The sequence below is a fragment of the Scyliorhinus torazame genome, chromosome 19, assembly GCF_047496885.1.
Source record: "Scyliorhinus torazame isolate Kashiwa2021f chromosome 19, sScyTor2.1, whole genome shotgun sequence".
NCBI classification, from domain to species: domain Eukaryota; kingdom Metazoa; phylum Chordata; class Chondrichthyes; order Carcharhiniformes; family Scyliorhinidae; genus Scyliorhinus; species Scyliorhinus torazame.
In genome coordinates this window covers 66,470,052-66,494,777 of record NC_092725.1, presented here as the reverse complement: position 1 = coordinate 66,494,777, position 24,726 = coordinate 66,470,052, and the positions used below count along the sequence as shown (strand labels likewise).

Genomic DNA, 24,726 nt, shown 5'->3' with positions numbered 1-24,726 from the left:
TGTTACGGGGGGGGGGGGGGGTTGTTTGTAAGGTAGAAAATATTGTTATTGAAAAATTCTTAATAAAAACATATTTTAAAAAAAAACCCTGTTGGTGGTATAAGTGAACGTTACCATTGGAACTGTGGTTAACTGAATAAATTCCGACGTAAGAAAACAACCGGAAGGCAATCAGCTGCTCACAAACCAACTGACCAAATGTTCCCAGTCATGCATCCCTTTGGTTGTGGCTGTTAATCGAGAGTAGCAATTGGAAGATGTTGGAGCCATACCACCCTGCAAATGCGCCAATTCAGCTGGGGTAAATTCAGATCCATCTTTGCAAAGCTATTTAACCTGGGCTGTGGTTGAAAACAAGGGACATGGCACAGAACAACATCTTTACATGGTCGATCACAAAGGGTCAATTTCATAGAACCCTAGAATTTACAGTGCAGGAGGCCATTCGGCCCATTGAATCGCCACTGGCTCTTGGATAGAGCACCCTACTTGAGCCCACGCCTCCACCCTATCCCTGTAACCCGGAGGAAACCCACGCAGACATGGGGAGAACGTGCAGACTCTGCACAGACTGTGACCCAAGCCGGGAATCAAACCTGGGATTCTAGAGCTGCAAGGCAACTGTGCTAACCACTGTGCTACCATGCTGCAGATTTAGAGTTAATTCCTGGGGATTTGGGGTGAAAATAATATCGATGGATACTTTCAGACTCGTATGATATTAGAAAACAAATGAGTGGAGCTCTCAGGCTGGGAATGGCAGGTTTATGTCTTTGATGTCTGGGATATCATGTGGAAGGAGCAGGCTTGATGGATCAAATTGTAATCACTGACTTCTTTTGCTTGGGTAATGGCAGATTATTTTGTCAAAGACAAACTCATAAATGCTCCTTTATGCATCCACTTCCCGTTAAACTTTTCAATTATCACCTTGGCTTTTTTCCATTCTTATTTTCCGAGCGCCAGGGAAGTGCAGCGACAAACTGTCAGGTACTTACAGTGAGTGACACTTGGGACAATAAAGTTTCACTGACTCGTGAAGAGCTTTGGGTTCATAATTCGCCAGCTTGGCTCTAATGCGGTATTTCTGGGGTGGTGTTTGGTCTAAGACGTCTCGAAGCGAGGTTGTTCTGATGTGTTGATGAGCTGTGAGCACTGCAACAAAGATCGCACAATGAATGACGATTGAAAATGTTCGAGGGAGATTTCAGGAAAACAGAAGTCTAGGAGGAGGGCAAACCCTTCCACAGGATCCCCCCCTCCCGGCCACCCGAGGAATCAGCAGTTCCGGGTTGGCTCCTAGCATGAAGTGCTTCCCAATTTCTTTCACCAAAACAAATTCAGCTAACACCGTAGACGGCCCAACTCTGCCCCATAACTGCCGTAGCTGAAAATTTTTTATTTTTATTTTGAGTACCCGATTATTTTTTTTTCAATTGAGAGGCAATTTAGCATGTCCAGTCCACCCACCTGCACATCTTTGGGTGGTGGGGGTGAGACCAACGCAGACACGGGGAGAATGTGCAAACTCCACATGGACAGTAACCCGGGGCCTGGGTCGAACCTGGGACCTCGGCGCCGTGAGGCTAACTATTGTGTCATAGTTGAAAATGAAGGGGAAACAAAATCACGTTGTGACACAATTGAGTTTCAGATGAAAATGGCAGTGGAGCCCACTGGATCCCATCCTTTCTTCTTAAGCTGTGGATGACACTGGCAAGGTGAAACATCCTGACCATCTTTCGATGCACGGAAAGATTGACGAAGGCCACTTTATAGGCAGCCACATTGTGCAGTCGGGTACAGGCTAAATCAGGCAGGGTGTGATCACGATATTAATGAAGGGGGTGTGCTTTGTACGACAATCTGATGGCTTTCATCACCATTTTTAACCAGAATTTTTCTTTAATAATGTGGCATTTGGGATTGGAATATTTGAACACTCACATAATAACAATGCCAGAATATCCACTTCAAAAATTCCCATATTTCTACTACACTATCCTGCTGTTTTTAAATAGGTTCTAATCTTCGGGCCTGAACCAAAATTCATGGCAATAATAATCCAGCTGCTCATCAGACTCCTAGTAAGGAATTAGATCTCGAATCCTGTCCATACAACCAACTTCCATCTTCTTTTCCTGCTGCACTGCCACTTCTAAATGTATTGTTCTGGGTTCAATGTTTCTCACGTTAAGTATCTTATATACCTTTGAGACTTGGTAGCTATCTACAAGATTACATAACTAACATAGTTTTGCAAAGATATAGTATACCTTAATGAGCTGTATATATTAGAGAGCCAAAATTCTGAGCTACACATATCAGAGCCCGTTTGATAAAGAAAGACTTGCAGGCACGGTGGCACAGTGGTTAGCACTGCTGACTCACAGCTCCAGGGTCCAGGGTCTGCATGGGTTTCCTCCAGGTGCTCCAGTTTCCTCCCACAGTCCAAAGATGTGCAGGTTAGGTGGTTTGGCCATGCTAAATCGTCCCTTAGTGCCCAAAAGGGTAGATGGGGTTACCGGGTTAATGGGATAGGGTGGAGGTGTGGGCTTGGGTAGGTTGCTCTTTCCAAGGGCCGGTGCAGACTCGATGGGCCGAAAGGCCTCCTTCTGCACTGTAAATCCTATGATCTTATAGAATCCCTGCAGTGCAAAAGGAGACGATTCAGCCCATCGGGTCTGCATGACCCTTTGAAAGAGCACCCTACCGAGGCCCACTCTCATGCCTTATCCACGGATCCCCACCTAACCTGCACATCTTTGGACACAAAGGACAATTTAGCATGGCCAATCCACCTAACTTGCACATCCTTGGACTGTGGGAGGAAACTGGAGCACCCGGAGGAAACTCACACAGACACGGGGAGAATGTATAGACTCCACACAATCACCCAAGGCTGGAATTGAACCCGGGCCCTGGTGCTGTAAGGCAGCAGTTCTAACCACTGTGCCACTGTGCTTTTACTACCTCAGGATGTTCCAAAGAGATTTACAACCAATGAACTGCTTTTCTTTTAAAGATAAGGTCACTGTTGTAATGTAGGAAAGGTAGCAGCCAATTGCGTACATCAAGATACCACAATGTGATGAATGACCAGGTAATCCGTAGTGATGACGTTGGTTGAGGGATTATACATTGGTTAGGACACCAGGAAAAAAACACCCGTGCTTTTTTTCGAATAGCAAGATCATTTACAGCTGTCTGAGAAGGCAGATGTGGACTGGGTTCACATCTCATCCAAAAGGGGGCACCTCCAGCACCGCACTCCCTCAGTACTGCACTGGAACGTAGTCTGGGTTGTGACCTCAGGCCTGTGGAGTGGCTTTTGTGGCCACAACCGTCCGAGGTGCGAGTGCTCTGACTGAACCACAGCTGAAACGAAGGAAAGTGACTATTCGGAACACAGGTAACGGCCACTAATTTCAAGAAAGCAACCCCACAAGAAATCTCGGCAAAGAACAGATGTCATTTTTTACAAGGTTCAAGGAATTAATGCCGATACCAACCTGTTGCAGATTCCTGATGACATCGCTCGACGCGAGTTGCTGTGGCCCGCTCAGGTGCTGGAAGATTCAATAGTAACAATCTAATTAATGAGGTAACTAGCTAACCAATTACCAAACAGGATATCTGTTCTATTTGCACAAGGTTTCCCAATCTCACCAGCAAATTCACATCAGCCCCACAAGCAGACATGGGGGTGAGTGCTGAGAGGGGAGTGGACAAAAGGTTGTTAATTACAGGAACCAGTCAGAAAGTGTTTTGTCTTCAACGTGTAATGCCCCCTTTCTTCATGTTCAAGATTAGTTACAGGAATGAAAATAATATTTAATTAGTCAATAAAGATACACAACATGGCAACATCAAACCCAACTAACACCATAGAGATTCTGAAGTAAAGGTTTACAGAGAGTAGAGAGAGCTATTAGGAAGAATCAAGGAGCAGAAAAGCCACTTTGAAAAAAGGTTAAAAAGGCATTTGAAAGAGGATTTGAAAGAGGATTTATGAGGAGTTTAGATCACACTGAAGGTTATTTTCACTATGTGAAAATCAATTGAGACAGATCTGATCCTCGGAGGGATTTCGATGGGACAGTACAATAAATTTACTGGCCTGAATCCTCGGTCGTAGGTTGGAACCCCTATACTGAACCAGGCCAGACAGGAAAGTACACAATTAACTCTCTCGGATTTCTCAGGGCAGTCTGTTGATGGAGAACCCTGCAGAACTCAGTCCAGGAGAACTCAGCGGGAGAGAATTATGCGAGGACAACCCTGCCCCCAGCAATGGCACTGGCTGCCATATGCTGTTAAATAAAGAGATTAAACGTCTCAGTGTTTCTTTGAAAAGGTACGGAGAGAAGGTAAATGTGTTAAAAGGTAGGGTATGTAAGAGGGTGGTGGGGGGGGGGGGGGAGTAAGGTAAATGGGTAAGGAGGTGGATTGGGTGAGGATGGGGAGGGTGGTGAGTTTGGGTCAGGTCAGAGCAGGTCAGGGGGGGTTTGGGTGATGGGGCATTTAAGTTGGATCGGTGGAGTTGTCAGGTGGTGGGTCCAGTCAATCTGGGTCGGGGGGAGTTGGGGGCGTGATCTGTGTGAGTGATTGAGGAATCAGTTCTGTAGTTACCCTGGTGTTGGACCAGATTTCAATCAGTCTAACGTTTACTGAGTAACTATTCTGGTAAGTCGGAACTGTTAGAAGTCATCGACTCCAATTCAGAGTTGGAGACTTTTTCAGAGGATCCCAGGGAGCAGGGGAATTGCTCATCGCAAGTTGAAACTTCCACGGCAATTCCCAGTGTGTTAGGGCTTCTGAGGGGTACCCGGAGACAGGAAGATCTTGGGCTATGTGTTTTGTTTTGAATTAGTGGGTGTCTCTCAAACACACTTGTGGTATTATCATAACTATCAGCATTACAAGGGTTAATGAGTGCCACTAGAGGGAGCTGCAGAGAGTACTACATAAAGCAGTGATGCTAGACTTTAGGAGAGGAGTAAGCAGGAGACAGCTAGAGCGAGGCCAGAAGAGCAGTTAATGTGAGAAGGTTAGTGGGTGGCATGGTAGCACAGTGATTATCACTGTTGCTTCACAGCTCCAGAGTCCCAGGTTCGGTTCCCGGCTTCGGTCACTGTCTGTGCGGAGTCTGCACGTTCTCCCCGTGTCTGCGTTGGTTTCCTCCCACAGTCTAAAGATCTGCAGGTTAGGTGGTTTGGCTATGCCAAATTGCCCTTATTGTCCAAAAACATTAGATGGGGTTACTGGGATAGTGTGGACTTAAGTAGGGTGCTCTTTCCAAGGGCCGGTGCAGACTCGATAGACCAACTACTGCACTGTAAATTCTCTGATTCTTTTATACCAGTGAGTGAGATTAGCAGTAGGTGAGTGTAGTTAGATGTTATTGATCAATTCTGTATTCTAATAAGGACTAAGTGTCGAAACCCAGTTCAGTAGTGTAAATAAAATCATAGCTAAAATAAAAGCCATACTGTGGTCTTTGTGGTACACTAGGCAATCCATCTTGAATAAGCAACACAAAGAACACCAAAACACTCTCATAATGCATTTAGAGTTTCTTTGCCAGCTGCAGTCAGACATCTGGAACTAAACGTGTTTCAATTCAGTGTTGCAAAGTTTGATGCCATAATTTCCCAGGTAACAGGCTGAAAGTGGAGTCTGGCATGAATTTTAAACATCTAGCAGATTGGTTCAGTTTAACATTTGACAGCTTCCGTTTCATTTCAATGGCCAGCAGTTCAGCGTTCAGGATAAGTCAGTCACTTTTCTCCACGATATAAAAGACAATTTTACATGAATTACAACAGTTGGAAGGCTCATAAAAGCAGCAGAAAATAGTTGGAGGATTCTATACAAAAGCAGATTCCGTAAGAGGAAGCAAAATAAAAACCCAAGAACAGGCAGCTTTATATATTTTTGAAAGTTGAAGATGACATACCAGCCTAGGCTTTACACATTGGGGCCTATTTTTGGCATAATGGTACTTCTGTCCCACCCAGCGCTGGTAAATTTTCAGCTCGCCGTGTTAGATACCTCCTGGAGGAAGGCACACTGGCTTCTGTTGGTGGGACCCATTGATCTGTTCCAGAAATATCCCGAGGCAATAGATCTGCCACCTTGAGAGGAAGAAGGGTGGCACACTGGTTAGCACTCACAGCACCAGGGACCCCGTTACGATTCCAGCTTTGGGGACTGTCTCTGTGGAGTTTGCACATTCTCCCCATGTCTGCGTGGTGCCCGATTTCCTCCCACAATCCAAAGATGTTCAGGTTAGGTGAATTGGCCGTACTAAATTGCCCCAGCACCCAAAGATGTTCAGGTTAGGTGAATTGGCCGTACTAAATTGCCCCAGCACCCATGGGTGTACAGGTTAGGTGGATTGGCTCTGATCAATGTGCGGGGGTTATGGGATAGGGCGGGAGAGTGGGCCTAGGTAAAGTGCTCTTTCAGAGCGTCGGTGCAGACTCGATGGGCTGAATGACCTCCTTCCGCAATGCAGGGAATCATGGATTCTGTGCAATGCAATCTTAAGTTGCCTGAAAAATTACATACGATTTTGATGCTTTTGTAGGATTCTCACAACCTTTGAGACTCTGTTGAATACTGGATGACCCACCCAACAATAAAACACTCCCTCAACTCTGCTCTTGCCTCTCAGCTTGGCGATGCACTCAAACCCATGGCACTATTGAAAACGAGCAAGGAATTCTATTGGTGTCATGGTGAACACTTACTCCCCATCCAAAAATATATACAATTCTTCTTCTTTCTAGCAAATCTGTAGTTCTTACCAGAGCTAGTTAAGAGGAAACCTGTTAAATGACTTTTCAAATTAAGAGGATGTTGATAAGGTAAACAAACAATAAATATTTCCATTGGTCCGTGAACCTGCAACTAAAGTATAAAGTTAAAGACAGCACCCCAGGTTACCAACCCTCTAGGTTTCCCCTGGACTCTACTTCAATGTAGGATTCATTTTGGGGTGGGTTGGGGGGGCCATTGAATACATTGTGCATTTTGTCCATTTTCTTTGAGCATGTCCATTCAAAGTTTTTAAATATTGGAGATTGGAAACATAGCTATTTGAACTGGCATGGCAGTGATAAATCCATCAGGTATATCTCCAACCAGAGTTGACAATTCTACCAGCACCACAAGAATAAAAGGATAGAAGGGGCTGGAGGGGATGTGGTTATGCTCCAGGAGACACACCTGAAGGTGGCAGACCAGGTAAGATTGAGGAAGGGGTGGGTAGGTCAGGTGTTTCATTCGGGGCTGGATGCCAAAAATCGATGGGTGGGCGATCTTGGTGGGAAAGAAGGTGTCATTCGAGGCGTTGAACATGGTGGCAGACAATGGCGGTAGGTACGTAATAGTAAGTGGGAAGCTGCAGGGAGAGAGGGTGGTACTGGTCAATGTGAATGCCCCGAATTGGGACGATGTGGGTTTTATGCGGCGCATGTTGGGTCGGATCTCAGACTTGGAAGTGGGGGGCCTGATAATGGGGGGAGACTTTAACACGGTGCTGGATCTGGCACTGGACCACTCCAGGTCTAGGACGGGTAGGAAGCTGGCAGCGGTTAGAGTGCTGAGGGGGTTTATGGACCAGATGGGAGGGGTGGACCTTTGGAGATTTGCAAGGCCGGGGGCTAGGGAATTTTCATTCTTCTCACATGTCCATAAGGCTTATTCCCGAATCGAATTTTTCATTTTGAGCAGGGCGCTGATAGCGAGAGTAGAGGATACCGAGTATTCGGCGATAGCCACTTCGGACCACGCCCCGCATTGGGTGGACTTAGAGCTGGGGAGGAGAGGGACCAGCGCCCGTTGTGGCGCTTGGAGGTGGGGCTGTTGGCGGAGGAGGTGAGCGAGCGGGTCCGAGGAAGTATAGAGAGGTACCTGGAGGCCAACGATAATGGAGAGGTTCGAGTGGGGATAGTATAGGAGGCGCTGAAGGCGGTGGTTAGAGGAGAGCTGATCTCCATTAGGGCCCACAAGGAGAGGAGGGAGCGGGGGGAGAGGGAGAGGCTGGTGGGGGAGATGGTGAGGGTAGAAAGGAGGTATGCGGAGGTGCCTGAGGAACGATTGTTGAGGAAGAGGCGCAGCCTCCAGGCCAAATTCGACCTGGTGACCACCAGGAAGGCGGAGGTGCAGTGGAGGAAGGCCCAGGGGGCGATTTACGAGTATGGGGAAAAGGCAAGCCGGATGCTGGCGCATCAGCTTCGGAAGCAGGACGCAGCTAGGGAGATCGGGGGCGTTAAGGACAGGGGAGGGAGTGTGGTGTAGAGTGGGGTTGGCATCAATGGGGTCTTCAGGGACTTTTATGAGGAATTGTACCGGTCTGAGCCCCCAATGGAGGGGGGAGGGATGGGCCGCTTCCTGGACCAATTGAGGTTTCTGAAGGTGGAGGAGGGACTGGTGGCGCGATTGGGGGCCCCGATTGGGCTGGAGGAGCTGACCAAAGGGATAGGAAGCATGCAGGTGGGGAAGGCACCGGGGCCGGACGGATTCCCGGTCGTATCCTATAAAAAATATATGTACCTGTTGGGTCCGTTGCTAGTTAGGACCATCAATGAGGCAAGTGGGGGGGGGGGGGGGGGGGGGGGGGGGGGGGGGGGGGGGGGGGTGGGGGGGGGGGGGGCTTTGCCCTCGATGATGTCCCGGGCACTGATCTCCTTTATCCTGAAGCGGGACAAGGATCCCCTGCAGTGTGGGTCTTACAGACCAATTTCGTTGCTAAATGTAGATGCCAAGGTGCTGGCGAAGGTCTTAGCCACGAGGATTGACGGGGTTCGTGAAGGGGAGGCAGTTGAACGCGAATGTGCAAAGGCTTTTGAACATTATCATGATGCCGGTGAGGGAGGGGGAGGCGGAGATAGTGGTGGCGATGGACGCTGAGAAAGCCTTCGATAGGGTAGAGTGGGGGTACTTGTGGGAGGTGCTGAAGAGGTTTGGGTTTGGGGAGGGGTCTGTCAGGTGGGTTAGGCTGTTGTATGAGGTCCCGATGGCGAGTGTGGTCACAAACAGGAGGAGGTCCGAGTACCTTTGGTTGCACCGAGGGACGAGGCAGGGGTGTCCCTTGTCCCCCCTGTTCTTCGCACTTGCGATTGAACCCCTGGCTGTGGCACTGAGGGAGTCGAGGAACTGGAGGGGGTTGGTGTGGGGTGGGGAGGAGCATAGGGTGTCGCTCTATGCGGATGACTTGATGCTATATGTGGCAGACCCGGTGGGGGGAATGCCGGAGGTAATGAGGATCCTTAGGGAATTCGAGGATTTTTCGGGGTACAAGCTCAACATGCGGAAGAGCGAGCTTTTCGTGGTTCACCCAGGGGACCCGGAGAGGGGGAATGGCGAGCTCCCACTATAAAGGGCGGAGAGGAGCTTCAGGTATTTGGGGGTCCAGGTGGCCAGGAGCTGGGGGGCCCTGCATAGTCTTAGTTTCACAAGGCTGGTGGAGCAAATGGAGGAGGAGTTCAAGAGGTGGGACGCGTTGCCGCTGTCCTTGGCGGGTAGGGTGCAGTCAGTCAAAATGACAGTGCTCCCAAGGTTTTTGTTCCTGTTCCAGTGCCTCCCCGTGTTTATCCCGAAGGCCTTCTTTAGGTGGGTCAACAGGAGTATAATGGGGTTTGTGTGGGCGCAAGGGACTCTGAGGGTGAGAAGGGTGTTCCTGCAGCGGAGTAGAGATAGGGGAGGCTGGCACTGCCCAACCTCTGTGGGTACTACTGGGCTGCCAATGCGACGATGGTGCGCAAGTGGGTGATGGAGGGGGCGGGGCCTGCATGGAAGAGGCTGGAGACGGCGTCTTGTGTGGGTACGAGTCTGGGGGCGCTGGCAATGGCGCCAATGCCACTCCCTCCAAGGAGGTATACCATGAGCCCGGTGGTGGCGGTTTAGGGCCCTCAAAATCTGGGGGCAGTGGAGGCGGCACAGGGGGGAAATTGGGGCCTTGGTGTGGACCCCAATAAGGGGGAACCACCGGTTCGTCCCAGGGAGAACAGATGGAGAGTTTTCGGGGTGGCACAGGGCAGGGATACGAAGGTTGGGGGACCTGTTTGTGGACGGGAAGTTCGCGAGCCTGGGTGAGCTGGAGGAGAAGTACGGGCTCCCCCTGGGGAACACCTTCAGGTACTTACAGGTAAGGGCTTTTGCTAGGCGGCAGGTGGTGGAATTCCCGCGGCTGCTGCCACACACAGTACAGGACAGGGTGCTCTCGGGGGGGTGGGTGGGAGTGGGGAAGATCTTGGAAATTTACCAGATGATTCAGGAGGAGGCCTCGGTGGTGGAGGTGAAAGGTAAGTTGGAGGAGGAGTTGGGCAAATGCCTTGGGGAGGGTGAACTCTTCCTCATCGTGCGCGAGGCTCAGCCTCATACAGTTTAAGGTGCTGCACAGGGCACACATGACCGGGACAAGGATGAGCCGTTTTTTGGGGGGTGAGGACAGGTATGTTAGGTGCTCAGAGAGCCCAGTAAATCACACCCATATGTTCTGGGCGTGCCCAGCGCTGGAGGAATTTTGGAAGGGCGTAGCGAGGATGGTGTCGAGGGTGGTAGGATCCAGGGTCAAACCGGGCTGGGGGCTCGCAATATTTGGGGTCGCAGCGGAGCCGGGAGTGCAGGAGGTGAAAGAAGCCGGTATTCAGGCCTTTGCGTCCCTGGTAGCCCGGCGAAGGATTCTTCTTCAGTGGAAGGATGAGAGGCCCCCAAGCGCGCAATCCTGGATCAATGATATGGCGGGGTTTATTAAGTTGGCGAGGGTGAAGTTTGCCTTGAGAGGGTCGGTACAAGGGTTCTTTAGGCGGTGGCAACCGTTCTTAGACTTCCTGGCAGAACGGTAGACATTGGTCAATGGCAGCAGCAACTCTGGGGTGGGGGGTTCACTTTAGTTTTGTTTTTGTTATTTACACTGAAGGGTCTGAGGGGGTGCATATACCTGTTGTGTTAAGTCGGGGTGTGAATGTTAATTTATTATTTATGTACAGGGGGCGAGGGGGTTATGGAGGGTTGCTTTTCCAGACTGTGTTTTGTACTTAACCCTGTTGGGTTCCTTTTTCATTTTGTTCTTGATATTTTCTGAAAACCTTAATAAAAATTATTTTAAAAAAAAAGAATAAAAGGAGAATTTGCTTTTTGTTTTCATCCAGAGAGTTGGTGACATATGAAACATTCCGCTAGAAATAGAATCTATGATAGCTTTTCAAAGAGATAGCGATAAAGATCTGAAAAAATACGTGACTGAACAAAAGACAGGTGAATGGGGTGAAGTGGGTTGCTCTTTCAGCGAAGTGATGATGGGCAGAATGGCCTCCTCCGAGCTGCCAAATTCAATGATTTATGTTGATGCCAGTTTGATTTCCCAGAAATCTTTAATCGCCAGATCATTACAATTCGTATTAAAAGCAATCTAGAAATAATCTTTGTTAGCTTGAATCCGTCTTGTTATTTTTAGTTTTTTACGCAGAGGGTAGCGGGTGCCTGGAACCCGCTACCGAAGGAGGTGGTGGAAGCAGGGACGATAGTGAAGTTTAAGGGGCATCTTGACAAATACATGAATAGGATGGGAATAGAGGGATACGGACCCCGGAAGTGTAGAAGATTGTAGTTTAGTCGGGCAGCATGGTCGGCACGGGCTTGGAGGGCCGAAGGGCCCGTTCCTGTGCTGTACATTTCTTTGTTCTTTATTTAGTTTTACAAACATTGGCTAGTGCTTCATTTGAACCTATGAGTTCTGGCAGTTGAAAATGAGTTTTCTTGGAAAAACCACATCACTGGCATCAATTTCAGGACAGAGGCAGTTGTTTACTGGCCCTCGTTATAGACCCAACCCTATTTTATCTGGTCAGACATCCTTCAGGCTCAACCTAACTTTCTACCCAATATATCTTCTCAGGGTCATTGAGGAGAGCAGATGGTCGTCCCAGCATTTTCTCCTTCGACTTGCAAGTTAAGATTGGACTCTCGACTCAGATGCCCCGCAGGGATCTCCAGCGGAATGTCAAAAGCATTGGAATGTTTCTGTAAAATCAAACGGGTACTCATTTTGCATGAAGTGACGACCCTGGGTGAGCCATGCAGCAAGTAAAGGAGTACTAAGCAGATGGTTGAATGGATCTTCCATTCTGTGGCAAGTGAGCCCAGGGGGCCAATCGGAGACTCTTATTTATAAAGCTGCTGTACAGAATGACCCTCTGACTTTCACAAAGCAATGGGTTCCACTGCTTCTTCGGATTTAACATTTGGAAGAGCAGGCTTGTCTGTCATCACTGAAAGCCCAAATGGGCCCTGTCCCTCTCCGCTCCTGTCTCATGAAGCTTGACTCCACTTGTATGTTCCTGTATTGTGTGGAGGGTTCAGTGTGCGCCCAACACAAACACAGTCCGCGCGCATACCTTGCTGTCTCTCATTCATGTATGAAGTTCTGCCTTCCATTCAAATAGTCTTACCCAGCTATATACTACAGCCAGAGCACATTAAGCTGACACTCAGGTACACGGACTTCTTTTTATAGGGAGTGCTTGTGTTTTTTTAAAAACATTCATTCATGGGATATGGGTATCACTGGCTGGGCCACCCTTTATTGCCCATCCCTAATTGCCCTTGAACAGAGTGGCTTGTCAGAGGACATTTAAGAGTTGGTGAAGAGGGTGGTGACTCTACTTGGATGTGTTACAAACTCCACCATCACTATCGCCCCATGGTATAGGGAGAACGGTTGCAATAAGAAACCCCACCCCACACGGTGGCAGATAAGCCATTGCTCTCTTAACATTTGACTTTTTCCAGGAGAAAAAACAACTCAGCCAACAGCCTGTGCTGAACGGGCAAGAGAAAGCACTGGCTGCACAAACCACAACTGTAACAATTCTTCAACAATAGCACCCTCTAATGGTGAAGATCGTTCATTCTTCTCACTGCTTCAAAAGATCTCCAGGAGACAGCTAAGGAAAGAGAGGGGCAAAGGGCTGAAAAAAAGCACAGAAAGTAGGAGCAAGAGTGAAGACGTGAGGTGATTGTCACCGTGTTGCAGGCGAACTGTACTGGGGTGGGTTATTCATGAAGCCGAACACTGGCTCGCGAGTGAGCAGATTGGAAAAAAGATAGTGCTTAGGAGAATTACGGGCAGCACGGTAGCATTGTGGATAGCACAATTGCTTCACAGCTCCAGGGTCCCAGGTTCGATTCCGGCTTGGGTCACTGTGCGGAGTCTGCACATCCTCCCCGTGTGTGTGTGGGTTTCCTCCGGGTTCCCCAGTTTCCTCCCACAGTCCAAAGATGTTAGGTGGATTGGCCATGATAAATTGCCCTTAGTGTCCAAAATTGCCCTTAGTGTTGTGTGGGGTTATGGGGATAGGGTGGAGGTGTGGACCTTGGGTAGGGTGCTCTTTCCAAGTGCCGGTGCAGACTTGATGGGCCGAATGGCCTCCTTCTGCACTGTAAATTCTATGATCTATGATAAATTGGAAAGTACTTTAGCCAAGGTTGCTGGGCAGCTGATGAGGCACGCGGCCCATAGTGCAAAGTCAGGAAACTACCCCTCGTCCTGGTCTAACCAAACGCCGAGTGCAACAAATCCATTCACTGCAGGGATATCGCAGGCTTCTTAATGTGGATCTGCTTTCAACGCCTGCATACGGTCTCCATTCTGCTAGCATACCTGGAAGAGGGTGTTTTTTGATCTGTAGGTCAAAAAACACCCTCTTCCAGGTATGCTAGCAGAATGGAGACCGTCAGGAGGAAGGCAAAATATATTTTGAATAACCATAAGAGGCATTCTAGCCCAGTTTCTGTCTTTGCAAAGAATATTCGGGGATGGGGGATACCACTGTTAGGACAGCACATTGCTTCCTATGATGTTCAAAGGGATCTCAGTGCAGCAGATATCATATTGTTTGAGTGTTATCTAATAGAAAAGATAGTCATAGTATCAACTATCCATCAGCATAGATGCAGTAATCAAAATGGTTCTTCATTTTGGTTAAACTTTAAAAAGTACTTTGAAAACTAATTGTACTCCGAATGGAAGTAGAGTTGTGAATGTGGAAAAGCAGAGGAAATTAGGACTCCAGGTACAGTGGACATTAAAGGTAGCACCTCAGGTTTGATAAGGCTGGAAAAAGAGTTCTAGGTTTTACCTCAATATGTACAGCAGTTAAAGGCAAGAGGTAATGCTGAGCCCATTTCATAAGAGCTCAGTTAGAGTATTGTGTTCAGTAATGGACTATTGGGAGGCTATCAAGCCTTCAGAGAGGGCACGGTGCAGAGTCACTGGGATACCGCGTGATGTGAGGAAATACATATCCAGGGAAAGACTTGAAAAAAAGATTTAGTTTGTTTGAGCATCACAAACGATGGTGGCGATGAGATAAAAGTTTTCACAATCATGAAAGGTTGGAACAGAGTAGATAGAAGCAGATTGTTTCTATTTGTTGAGGGAATCAAGAAGATGAAATGCAAGGGATTTAGAACAAGGAGAGGGAAAATTACCTCAAAGAGAGGGAAGGCTATGGAAATCACTTTAAGGTTCGGGCAGGAAGACTTGGATGGATGGAATACCGAAAATGTGTTGAAGGGATATGGGGACAGGTTGGGTAAGTGCGACTAGATGTGTTTGCTCAGGTGGAGACTTACCACGAGCACAACTTGTCGGATGGTGTTTCCACGTTGCAGTTTCAATGTATTTTTATGCAGCTCCAAAGCATACCCCTCTACCCCCAACCCCAACTATGGATGACATTCCAGGGCTGGATTTTCAAGCAGAATCGGGAACCCAGCGGGAAGTTCATTCTGGGTTCCAACTCTGTGCCGTGTCAGTGATGTGACACGACATGACTGGCTTTTCACATGCAAAGGCCCCAATTGGCCCGGAGTTGGATTCGGCACCCGTTTGGCAATGCTGGGCGTCTCCTGGAGGTAGAACCTTGTCACGGAGGATGATTTTAAAAGGCAAATGGTAGCCCGGGGGTATGGAGCATGAGGATGTTCAGAGGGCCAGCACTGGCTTGGACAAGAATCCCTGGGTGACCCTATGTTTTTACGATGCCTCCCATTGGACAATTGGTGAGGAGAGTTGTGCTTTTCCTTCTGTCTGGAAGAAGACATTTCCTCAGCCAGATCAACAAGGCATGGGTAGAGTCAATCGGAGATGGGGGTGCTGTACAGAAAGTGACAAGGGCCGAAAAGGAGGGTGGCAAACGACAAACCAACACACACACACGCACGAGCTAGTCAGGCAGGATGTACATAATTCTCCTTAACAGTGGCAAATCAAGTGACTAGTTGGATCACTGAGACATCAGAAACCCTCACATAGAGAGCACAATTGAACAGGGGGGTATCACTGAGGAACACAGCATCTCATTACGGTGGCACAGTGGTTAGCACTGCAGGCTCACAGTGGCAGGAGCCCGGGTTCGATTCTGACCTTGGATTGACTTGTGGAGTCTGCACATTCTCCCCGGGTCTGCGTGGGTTTTCTCCGAGTGCTCCAGTTTCCTCCCACAGTCCAAAGATGTGCAGGTTAGGTGAATTGGGCATTCTAAATTGCTCCTTAGTGTCCAAAACGTCAGATGGGGTTACTGGGTTACAGGGATAGGGCGGGGGAGTGGGCTAGGCTCTTTCAGAGTGTCGATGCAGACTCGATGGGATGAATAGCTTCCTTCTGCACTGTAGTGATTCTATGATCTCATGTGAATCTTATGCTGGAAAGGGTGAAGTAGGGCAGTCTCCTCAGATCTCTCTTCACCCTGCAGGAGAAGGGACCACATAATCAATGAGAAATGCCTCAGGCTGGTGGTGGTGGATTATTGCCACAACCAGCCCAAGGAAAAGGCAGTGCTGGAGATCAGGAGGGTGCCACCACGTCAAGTTACAGCCGATGGTGCGACAAGAGGTCACCCACAGCAGGGTCATTTGAAAACTCAATGGTTGAAGTATCTGAAGGTCATGTCTGTGTTGTTATCATAGAATGCTGTCATCTACTGGGTTTGTTGTGTTGAGTCAGCTGCTGAGGAGGCCTCAATCTCACCACCACCTCCTTGAGTTTCCCACAGGGCCAGTTGCGTAGGGTGAGTAGGAGCTCCTAGCCCAGTCATTGCCAGCCTCCTCAAAGGGGAGAGATGTCCCTAAAGCACCGTCGTCGCATAATCCCTCCCCACCTTCCACCAGTCCAGCGTACTCAACTCAGTTGGAGCTCACTCTATTCTTAGAGTAGGGAGCGCTGGGTGAACCACACCTCATGAGTGAGCAGGAGGAGGAGACTGAGTCAGATCTAGTTGAAGGAAGCTGGACAGATGTCGCCTTGCTCTACCAGTGACAATGCTGAGCCTCGAGTGTCATAAGCAAGAAGGTTTTTTTCTGGGGCATCAAAGGCAGATGAATTCCCGAATGCCAGAGACCCCTGAGGTACTGCAGAACTGCGGGGTGAACAATGGAGGGATCCACGAAGTGAAACTGCTCGGTCATAACTCGCAGTTTGAGCTCGGAGTGCCTCCATTGAGGACAACCTCTTGAAGTACCACGTGCTGTACCACTCTGAGTGAGTGCAAGAGCAAAGCACTGACATGTGTAGAAATAGTGAGACTCGCTGTGATGCAGACCAGTAGAAATTTCAGATATATATTCTATTATATGTATCTGATGCAGTAATGGTTAAAACTGGGTATGTGTATACATATTTTTTATATATATATATATATATATATTCTACAGTAAGGTTTTTTTAAAATCCTGAATTAAAAGACAGGTAGACACTGTAGGGATTAATTAAGGCATCGTTAAAAATGAAATAATCCTTATTTCAGACCATGCTTATGTTCAAAAGGACAAGCCTAATGGATTTTTGTTCTGATTTCGGGAGCGCAAATAATTAGAGACATTGGGCAAGATTCTCTGTCCCCGGGACATTCAGAATGTGTTCCTTGATGGGATGGAGAATTGGGCAGTGGGGGAAAAAACAAAATCAATGGCACCCCCACCCCCCTCGCCGGCGTGTAAATTAGAGCAGGGGGTGGAGGGCAGGTTGGGTTGCCACCGTACTTGGGGGGGAAGGGGGCCACCCAGGCAATCGGGGGGTGGGGGTCTGCTGTGCGGTGGAGAGGGGGGAGGTTGGAGCTGATCTGCGGTGGGTGGGGGGGGTCAGGCTGATTTGCGTGGGGGCTGATGCATTGGGAGGCCGGGGAGTGGCCAGCCGCAGGAACGTGCTATCGGAAGCCTGCTCAGGATGGTGGCCTGGTAGCGGGATTCCCTGGGAATCTCTCGTATTTCACACCATGCTTAAATTTGAATGGCGTGGAACATGGAATTGCATGCTGCTTCACAACCGCAAGTGGATGGTAAAACTGGTGCAATTCAGCTCCGGCGGGAGAACATAGTCTCCCAAACAGAGAATTCAGCCCATTGTGTTGGGACCCAAGTAATCAGGTCATGGGATTTGAGTGGGATAAGGATGATGTAATTAATGGAAGGAGCCAGGGCCTGAACCAATCAGGTTTTGAGTCAGTGTAGATTTGGCTGTGAGCAGAACAGCAGCTTTTGCTCTGAAGTTAAACAGTAGTTTGACACAGACGAGAATCTGCAGGCTGTTTCCTAAAGGTTCTCTCTCTCTCTCTCTCAATGCACTCTTTCCAAGGCATGGTTATAACACAAGTACTCCGGTGTTTGCTAACTGTATTTAAAAGTGGGTTTTGACCCGAGATGGGATTTGCTTGATTGGAGACAAAGAAGTTAGGAATTGAAGTGTTTCATTTTATTGGTAAGCATTGTCCAGCTGGTAATTGTAAGCCATTTCTTTTATGATGTTAAAGCTAATTTAATACTGTGTTAATAATAACATTTGTTTTAATATCCCATCTGTGCAAGCAGTCACTCCTGGGGTGAGGTATCCTTTCCTCACAGCTATACAAATTTAAATGTATTGGGATTTCTGTCGAATATCCTGGCAAACGTCGGGGTCTGGTCTGGGACCTAATAAGGCAGAGATGCATGGAGTGGATACAAGTTGTGTCCTCTTCCTCCTCCCAATCCACCTCAGAGGAAAAGTGACGTTGTTGACATCCTCTTCTTCCTCCAGCCTCTTTATACTGTCATGTTGCATCAGACATGGAATAGTCTAGATGGTTTGTCCTGGAGGGTACCACCCGACTAGTCACGGCAACTGAAGCATAGCTTCAAGATGCCAATTTCCTGTTCAGTGCAGCCATGTGTCCGTAGCTGGCTTTGTTCGTAGCATCTCTTTGTAGCCATATCTGGGTACAAGACGTGTGTCAGGAACCACACCTTCAGAGAATAATTCCTATCTCACAGCAGTTGATCTTAAGAGGTGCAGCAGTTGTGATTCTTAAAGAATAACGTAACCGTGACAGTTGCCCGGGAACTGTGCATAGGTCTGCAAGATGCACTTCCCGTAGTCACAGAACAGCTGGATATTCATTGAGTAGAATCCTTTTCCATTCCGGAATCTAACTGGCTGTTCTGTTGGCACCTTGGTGGCTACGTTGTACCAACAATTATCCTATGGATCGGAGGGATCCCATCAATGGCAGCCACTGAGTGAAACTGGATGTAGCCCCTCGCCCTCTAGAATACCCCGTGACCTGCCTGATAGCGTGGTGAGCTGCTGACTGTGAGGTGTCACCCAGGACGCAGAAAATAAAATCAGGTCAACGATGACCTCGATGGCTGCAGGCACGGGAGTGTCGCGCGGGCTGTGAGACATCAGGTCATTGTGGACCTGAGTGAAAATGTCTGAGGTCATCTGCCTTGCTAGGTATCGTCTCCAAGCACTGGCACTCTGTCACTTCAAGGTAGCTGGTTTTTGGGTGTACCTGATGCCTTGGGGAGCACCTCCTCCGTCTTGCAGCCCCTCACTCTGTTCTCTCGGCCTGCTCCTGAGCAGGAGGATGCATCTGCTAAAGTTTCTCCTCTCTGTCCAATGTGGCTTGCTTGCATTTCAACTCCCCACTGCAACCTCGTTGATTCACCAGCCTTTCCTTGATCCAGCCATGATGCCCAAATGATACCAGGAGCCTTGGTCACTCGCAAGAATCCAATTACTCACTCCACAGAGTTGGGCCTCTCCACCCCAGTGATGGCAGCTCTGTCTGTGCCACTGGTTGAGCAGCAGAATTTCAATCTCCCGTTTGTTGACCAATGCATTCGGATCCGCTCACGGCTTCCTGCGGTGTTCCCGACAGCAGTGCCCTAATGTGTCTCAGACTTTCCAATTTCCTTGTGCCTTCCAACTGAAAATCTCAAAACTGCCGCTCCTGTTAAACGAGCTCTCTGAAGAGTTGAGCGATCAGTCAATTGGAGGCGTGTGGGTTCACAGCTCCACGTTCCCACCCTCCCCCTTGCAAATGCCATCACATTCCCGAGGCACCGGGATCCAGTGACACCATCCGAGATTGCGATTTGCAATTTGCACTTGCACCCAACCTCACCCTCGGGGACTTTTCAAAATGCAGCTCCGAATGTCTTGACTCCACACGTCTGACCATTAGAGATCAGTAATATGACAATACAGTCTTGGAGCAGGTCCAACTCTCCTAACACTGATTCCGTCTTATTTCAAGTGAACCAATTAGTCCAAACTTAGCTTAGCTTTTCTGGTTTATTGATGCCTGGAACCTTTGACAAGACAGGACTGCAAAGGTACAGAATTGTATAACTCAGTGAATGGTTCTCACCCGATGGTCTTCTCGAAGTGTTCAATGTCTCGAGCAGTGTGAGGTCTCCCAGACTATCCTGGTCTTCCGAAATTGCTGGTTCCAAAGTTCTGAAAGAAAGCAGAGAAAAGCGCATCAAACACTTTTTATTCAAGTACCACAAAAAGCTAAGTACCGAAACAAAACACATTTGGGGGTGAATTCAGGTAATGATAACCTTTGCGCGAACTATGGACAATCACGAAGGAACTGGGAGTTTCACAACAGATGAAGCCTGAACTGTATATGGGTCATATGTACAGTGAAGGTGAAAGTCACCATCGTCCTCGAGGACTATACTGCTATTCTCTTTGATGACGATTTAACCTGCGGGTCACCACACCTCAGGCGAGCACAAGGCAGGGTCTTCATGTTAACCTCAGCTGGCACAGGAATTCAACCTGTGCTGTTGGCATCACTCTGCATCACAAACCAACCGTCCAACCAACTGAGCTAACTGACCTCCCTGGATTATGCACTAGTAACTTTGGGGAGTGTGGAATTGCTACAAAACTGTAGCTGTCAAGAGGAAGTAGCTCCTTGGAGCCACAGTACTAACTTTTTTGCCTTAAGGCTGACTCAATGGATCCTCAGTGCGATGGGGACAGAATTAACCTGTGTATGAAACACAGCAGAGGATTGGCTGAGACAGCTCATCTACGTAAATCCTTGTATGAAAATTCCTACAAAGCTAGGGCAGCATGGTGGTGCAGTGGTTAGCACAGCTGCCTCACGGCACCGAGGTCCCAGGTTCGATCCTGGCTCTGGGTCACTGTCCGTGTGGAGTTTGCACATTCTCCCTGTGTCTGTGTGGGTTTCACCCCCACAACCCAAAGATATGCAGGATAGGTGGATTAGCCACGCTAAATTGCCCCTTAATTGGAAAAATGAATTGGGTACTCTAAATTTTTTTTTTTAAATTCCTACAAAGCCCTTGACCCTTCCTGTAATCTTTACCAACCCTCTCTAATTTCCAATATTTCTAATATCCTGGCCTTCTGCACATCCCACTTTTACATTCTCGATCATTGGTGGCTATACCTACAGCTTACTAGGCTCAAAGCTCTGGAATTCCCTGTTCAAACTATTCTGCCTCTCCCTCTTCTCTCCTTAGAACCTACCACTTTGATAAACGTCTCAGTCGCCTGTCCCAAATCAATTTGTCTGGCTCTGTGTCAAGGTTCTTTGATGATGTTTCTATGAAATGCTTTGGGACATATAACTACGTTAAAGGTGTTACATAAATGCAGGTTGTTATTGTTTGCTAAATGAGATTAAGGAAAGTGTTGACAGCGCTGACTCTGGGACCTGTGGGTCTCACACAGTCAGCGTTAACCCAAATCACACTGCCAGTTTCTCCGAGGACAAAGCAATCAAACAGCAGAGAGAGAGAGTTGGTGCTAACGTCAGGGCCTGGCACTGCTTGATAGGGAATCTCAGAAAAGTTGTCAAAATAAACTCATCAACTATAAAAATGCCACAAGAAAGGAAGCTTTGAAAACATTCTCATCCTTTGCTGCCTCCCAGCAAAACAGCACGAGGATGTTAGCCAAGGAACCGGATGGCGCAGAATTCAATTAACTGGGCGGCAGGAGGACAGGGAGGCGAGGAGAATTTTGTGATGTGATGCGATTTGCATGGGGAGGGTGGGAATGGGGAGCTGCGAACCGCCACTCCTCCGCATTAACAGAATTAGAATTTTTGGAGCATGTTGTGACAATCTAGATTGCGCAGCGGTGAAACAATTTAACAGGAGCTTTCAAAAGAAACAGAATATGTACTTGCAAAGGGAAAAACAAACCTGCTGGACTACAGGGAAAGAGCAGGGGAGTGGTGCCAATTGGATAACTCTTTCAAAGAGTCAGCGCAGGTGTGATAGGCCCAATTGGCTTTTCCTTGCTGGAATATTTTACAATTTAGATGAAAGGAATGAGAGCTCTTACCATTTCCCAATATAATGCCAGGAACCGGAGGAATTCCAAACTGATTTTTGACGTTCCTGTCAGATTTCCCACGTCTGCTCAGAGGCTAGGGCCCTGACAAGGCTGGAAAATGCAGTTGAGGATTATCACATCAGATCAGTCATGATCTCACTGGATGGCGGAACAGACGTGATGGGCCGAGTGTGCCCCATCTGCTCCTGTGTCTTAAGGTCTTTTACTGAACCGTGAACACTTTACGGCCAAGGGATTAGGTACTGGAAGTGGCTGAAGATCTTTCAAAGCATGAACCGCGTCTCCGCCCTCCCCCACCCAAATGCTACTCACTGCTTGAGCTGTTGAACGTCGCTGCATTCCTCCGGCAACACTGTTATTCCTCTCCCATATGATGTCCCACCGTGGAGGTGGAATTCCATCTCTGGCACAGTCTCAAGGCTCGTGCTTGGTTTCTCGGCGTTCAATGTGGCTAGCTTTGCATGAATGTTGTGGATCGTCAGATATGTTCCAACCTGTAAAGGTTTTTTAAAAAAACACTCCCTATTATTACTTTTGCTAAGTTCACCAACTTTAGTGAGAAAATGTAAGTATGAACATAAAGAGACCATTGTTCTTTTATAACAGTGTCTACATTACTGCTAACATTAGTAAATAGAGTAAAATATACCATTAGTGTATTACTGTGAGTCACGAATAGTTGCTAATGTCTTTGGGCAGAAATAACATTTTATTTGTATTTCCCAAGATAGATTCTCATCTGTTTATAATTTGTGAGCAGGACGTTTAATTTCCAACCCTATTAGTCTAAGACAGCCACATTTAATTTATGTTTGCACTGTTTTATATTCTTGATGAAATCGGAAATTTCGTCCCTCAATCTCGGAGGCTAGAAACCCTGGGTTCTCGATCTTCTTTGTAAATTCATGTGCCTGCACATGTTTGGTGCAAAGTTCCAGTTGCAGCAACAATTTCTTGCCCCAAACGGCAGGACTCCGGTCGGTGCTGGCAGGTTTGATAAATCTTTTCTGGCGCATCCTGTTTAACTAACGTCTACATCTACATGTGACAGCAAATTTGTGCCAGGTGTACCTACTCTTCTCCTCATCTGAGCACACTGCTGGCGTCCAACATTTCTGGTACCAACTGGTACAAGTGACTAACTTAATAACGCCACAAGTAAAATATGTGCAGCAATGGAAAATCCTCACTCTTGATTGTACGTTATCATCAGGTCTTTTCATTCTGTTCAGAACATAAAAGCACAAAAAGACCATTCAATTGATCAAGTGGTCCATCTGCCAAGCCTGTATAATAAAGAATAAACACAAAATGCTGGAAAAACAGAGCAGGTCTGGCAGCACCTGAGGAGAGAGATATAGAGCTGACTATAGGTTATGGGTGGGATTCTCCATCCCACCACACCCAAAAACAGGTGTGGTGCGCCCCCTGCCAGCAGTGGGATCCTCCATCCTGACAGCCAGCCAATGGAGTTTCCCATTGTGGGCATCACCACGGCATCGGGAAACCCCCGGGTGTGAGTGAATTGGAGGATCCTGTCGACGGAGAATCCAGCCCCTGATATTTCATCATTTATAATAATGGGTAAATATCCCTGACCTTAAAGAATACTCACCCAATATTACATCTCCATTATTTAACACCGGTTGCCAGCTCACTTTTCGATTCAGTCTCAGTTGGCTGGAAAGCTGGTTTGTGATGCAGAGGTCAACAGCGCGATTCAATTCCCGTACCGGCTGAGGTTATTTATGAATGCCCCTTCTTCCTTACCTAGCCCCTCGCCTGAGGTGTGGTGACCCTCAGGTTAAATCACCATCAGCTCTCCCCCCTCAAAAGCAGCCTATGGTCATCTGGGACAATGGCGACTTTATCTTGCTTTACCTATTTATCATCTCAGTCTATAACTCTCCTTGTTAACAATCCACTCTTATTCTCAAATGCATATTCATCCAGCATCGTTTTAATAAGCTATCTACCTCAGCACTGACTGCTATTGCCATGAACATGCTCCATTAATCTGTTTGCAAAATTATTTTCCTTTTGGTCACTTGAGGGCTTATTAATTTAAAATTGCTTGCTGGCAGTCCTGGTCAAACAGCCCGTTTAAACCTCTACTTTCTGGGATCCATGCCCCGCCACGTCCTGGAATCATCCTCTGACTGCCATTTGTTATGGGCCAGGGTTTCGAGAACCCCAAAGTGTATCATGGAGTTCACCTGACCCACAACGTTTACGATTGTGGTATGGGGAGCACACGGCCCACTCTACAGATATGGTACAGCAGAAATGGAAAAGTATTTTTTAAAGCAAAACAATGTTTATTCTAGGAACTCAAGTTAACCTTTTTAAAACATTTAGTGAACATCTTAGCAACCATCAATTCAAATACAACCCCCAAAGAATACAACACTAAGTAATCCTTTAAGCTTTCCTTTTAACATCCATACGACTTAAAACACCTTATACCAGAAGCACAGCAGGTTAAAGTCACTACTGTTATTAGTTTTAAATCACCAGGATCGATTTACAGTCTTTAGATTATAGAGAGAGATTCATACACCTTCTGGCTGTGACTGCAGCTATCCGGCTCTGAAAATGAAACTAAACACACCATGCAGCAAACAGCCTAAAACGAAAGTAAAAAGCTGACAGACAGCCCAGCTCCACCCACTCTCTGACATCACTGCAGTAGTAAACACCCATTTCTTAAAGGTACTCTCACAACAGATATTTATATACACACCCATTTATAAACACCCATTTCTTAAAGGTACTCTCACATGACACATTATACTTCTTTTGGTAGAAAACAAATCAAATTTTCAATTTGGATAAAGTAATTCCTTTTTTTTTCTCATGTTATCTTGCCAGTCTCTCTTTGGGCCACACTATTGAATTCTCCAGTCAAGTGGCTAATTCACATAAAGTGCCACTCCTTTGATGTATATTCTAAAAGGAAAGCAGATTTGCCTTCGGAAAGCACCTTTGCTGAGCTCAGAATATCCCAGAGTGCTTTACAGTCAATGAAAATGCTCTGAAGTGTAAGTAATTAG

The 24,726-nt window shown here is 47.5% G+C and overlaps 1 protein-coding gene across 3 annotated transcripts in view; it reads right to left on the bottom strand.

Annotated features, from left to right (window-relative positions):
- Nucleotides 1–24,726, bottom strand: part of pot1 (protection of telomeres 1 homolog) — a 436,401-nt gene that overhangs the window by 28,559 nt on the left and 383,116 nt on the right. For all 3 annotated transcript variants that reach the window (XM_072484445.1, XM_072484444.1, XM_072484446.1), the window contains 4 exons: nucleotides 21,986–22,167; nucleotides 19,701–19,789; nucleotides 3,513–3,569; nucleotides 999–1,155 (listed from right to left, as the gene is read on the bottom strand). In XM_072484445.1, coding sequence (XP_072340546.1) covers nucleotides 999–1,155; nucleotides 3,513–3,569; nucleotides 19,701–19,789; nucleotides 21,986–22,167 — 485 coding nt within the window. The remainder of the gene's footprint in view (nucleotides 1–998; nucleotides 1,156–3,512; nucleotides 3,570–19,700; nucleotides 19,790–21,985; nucleotides 22,168–24,726) is intronic.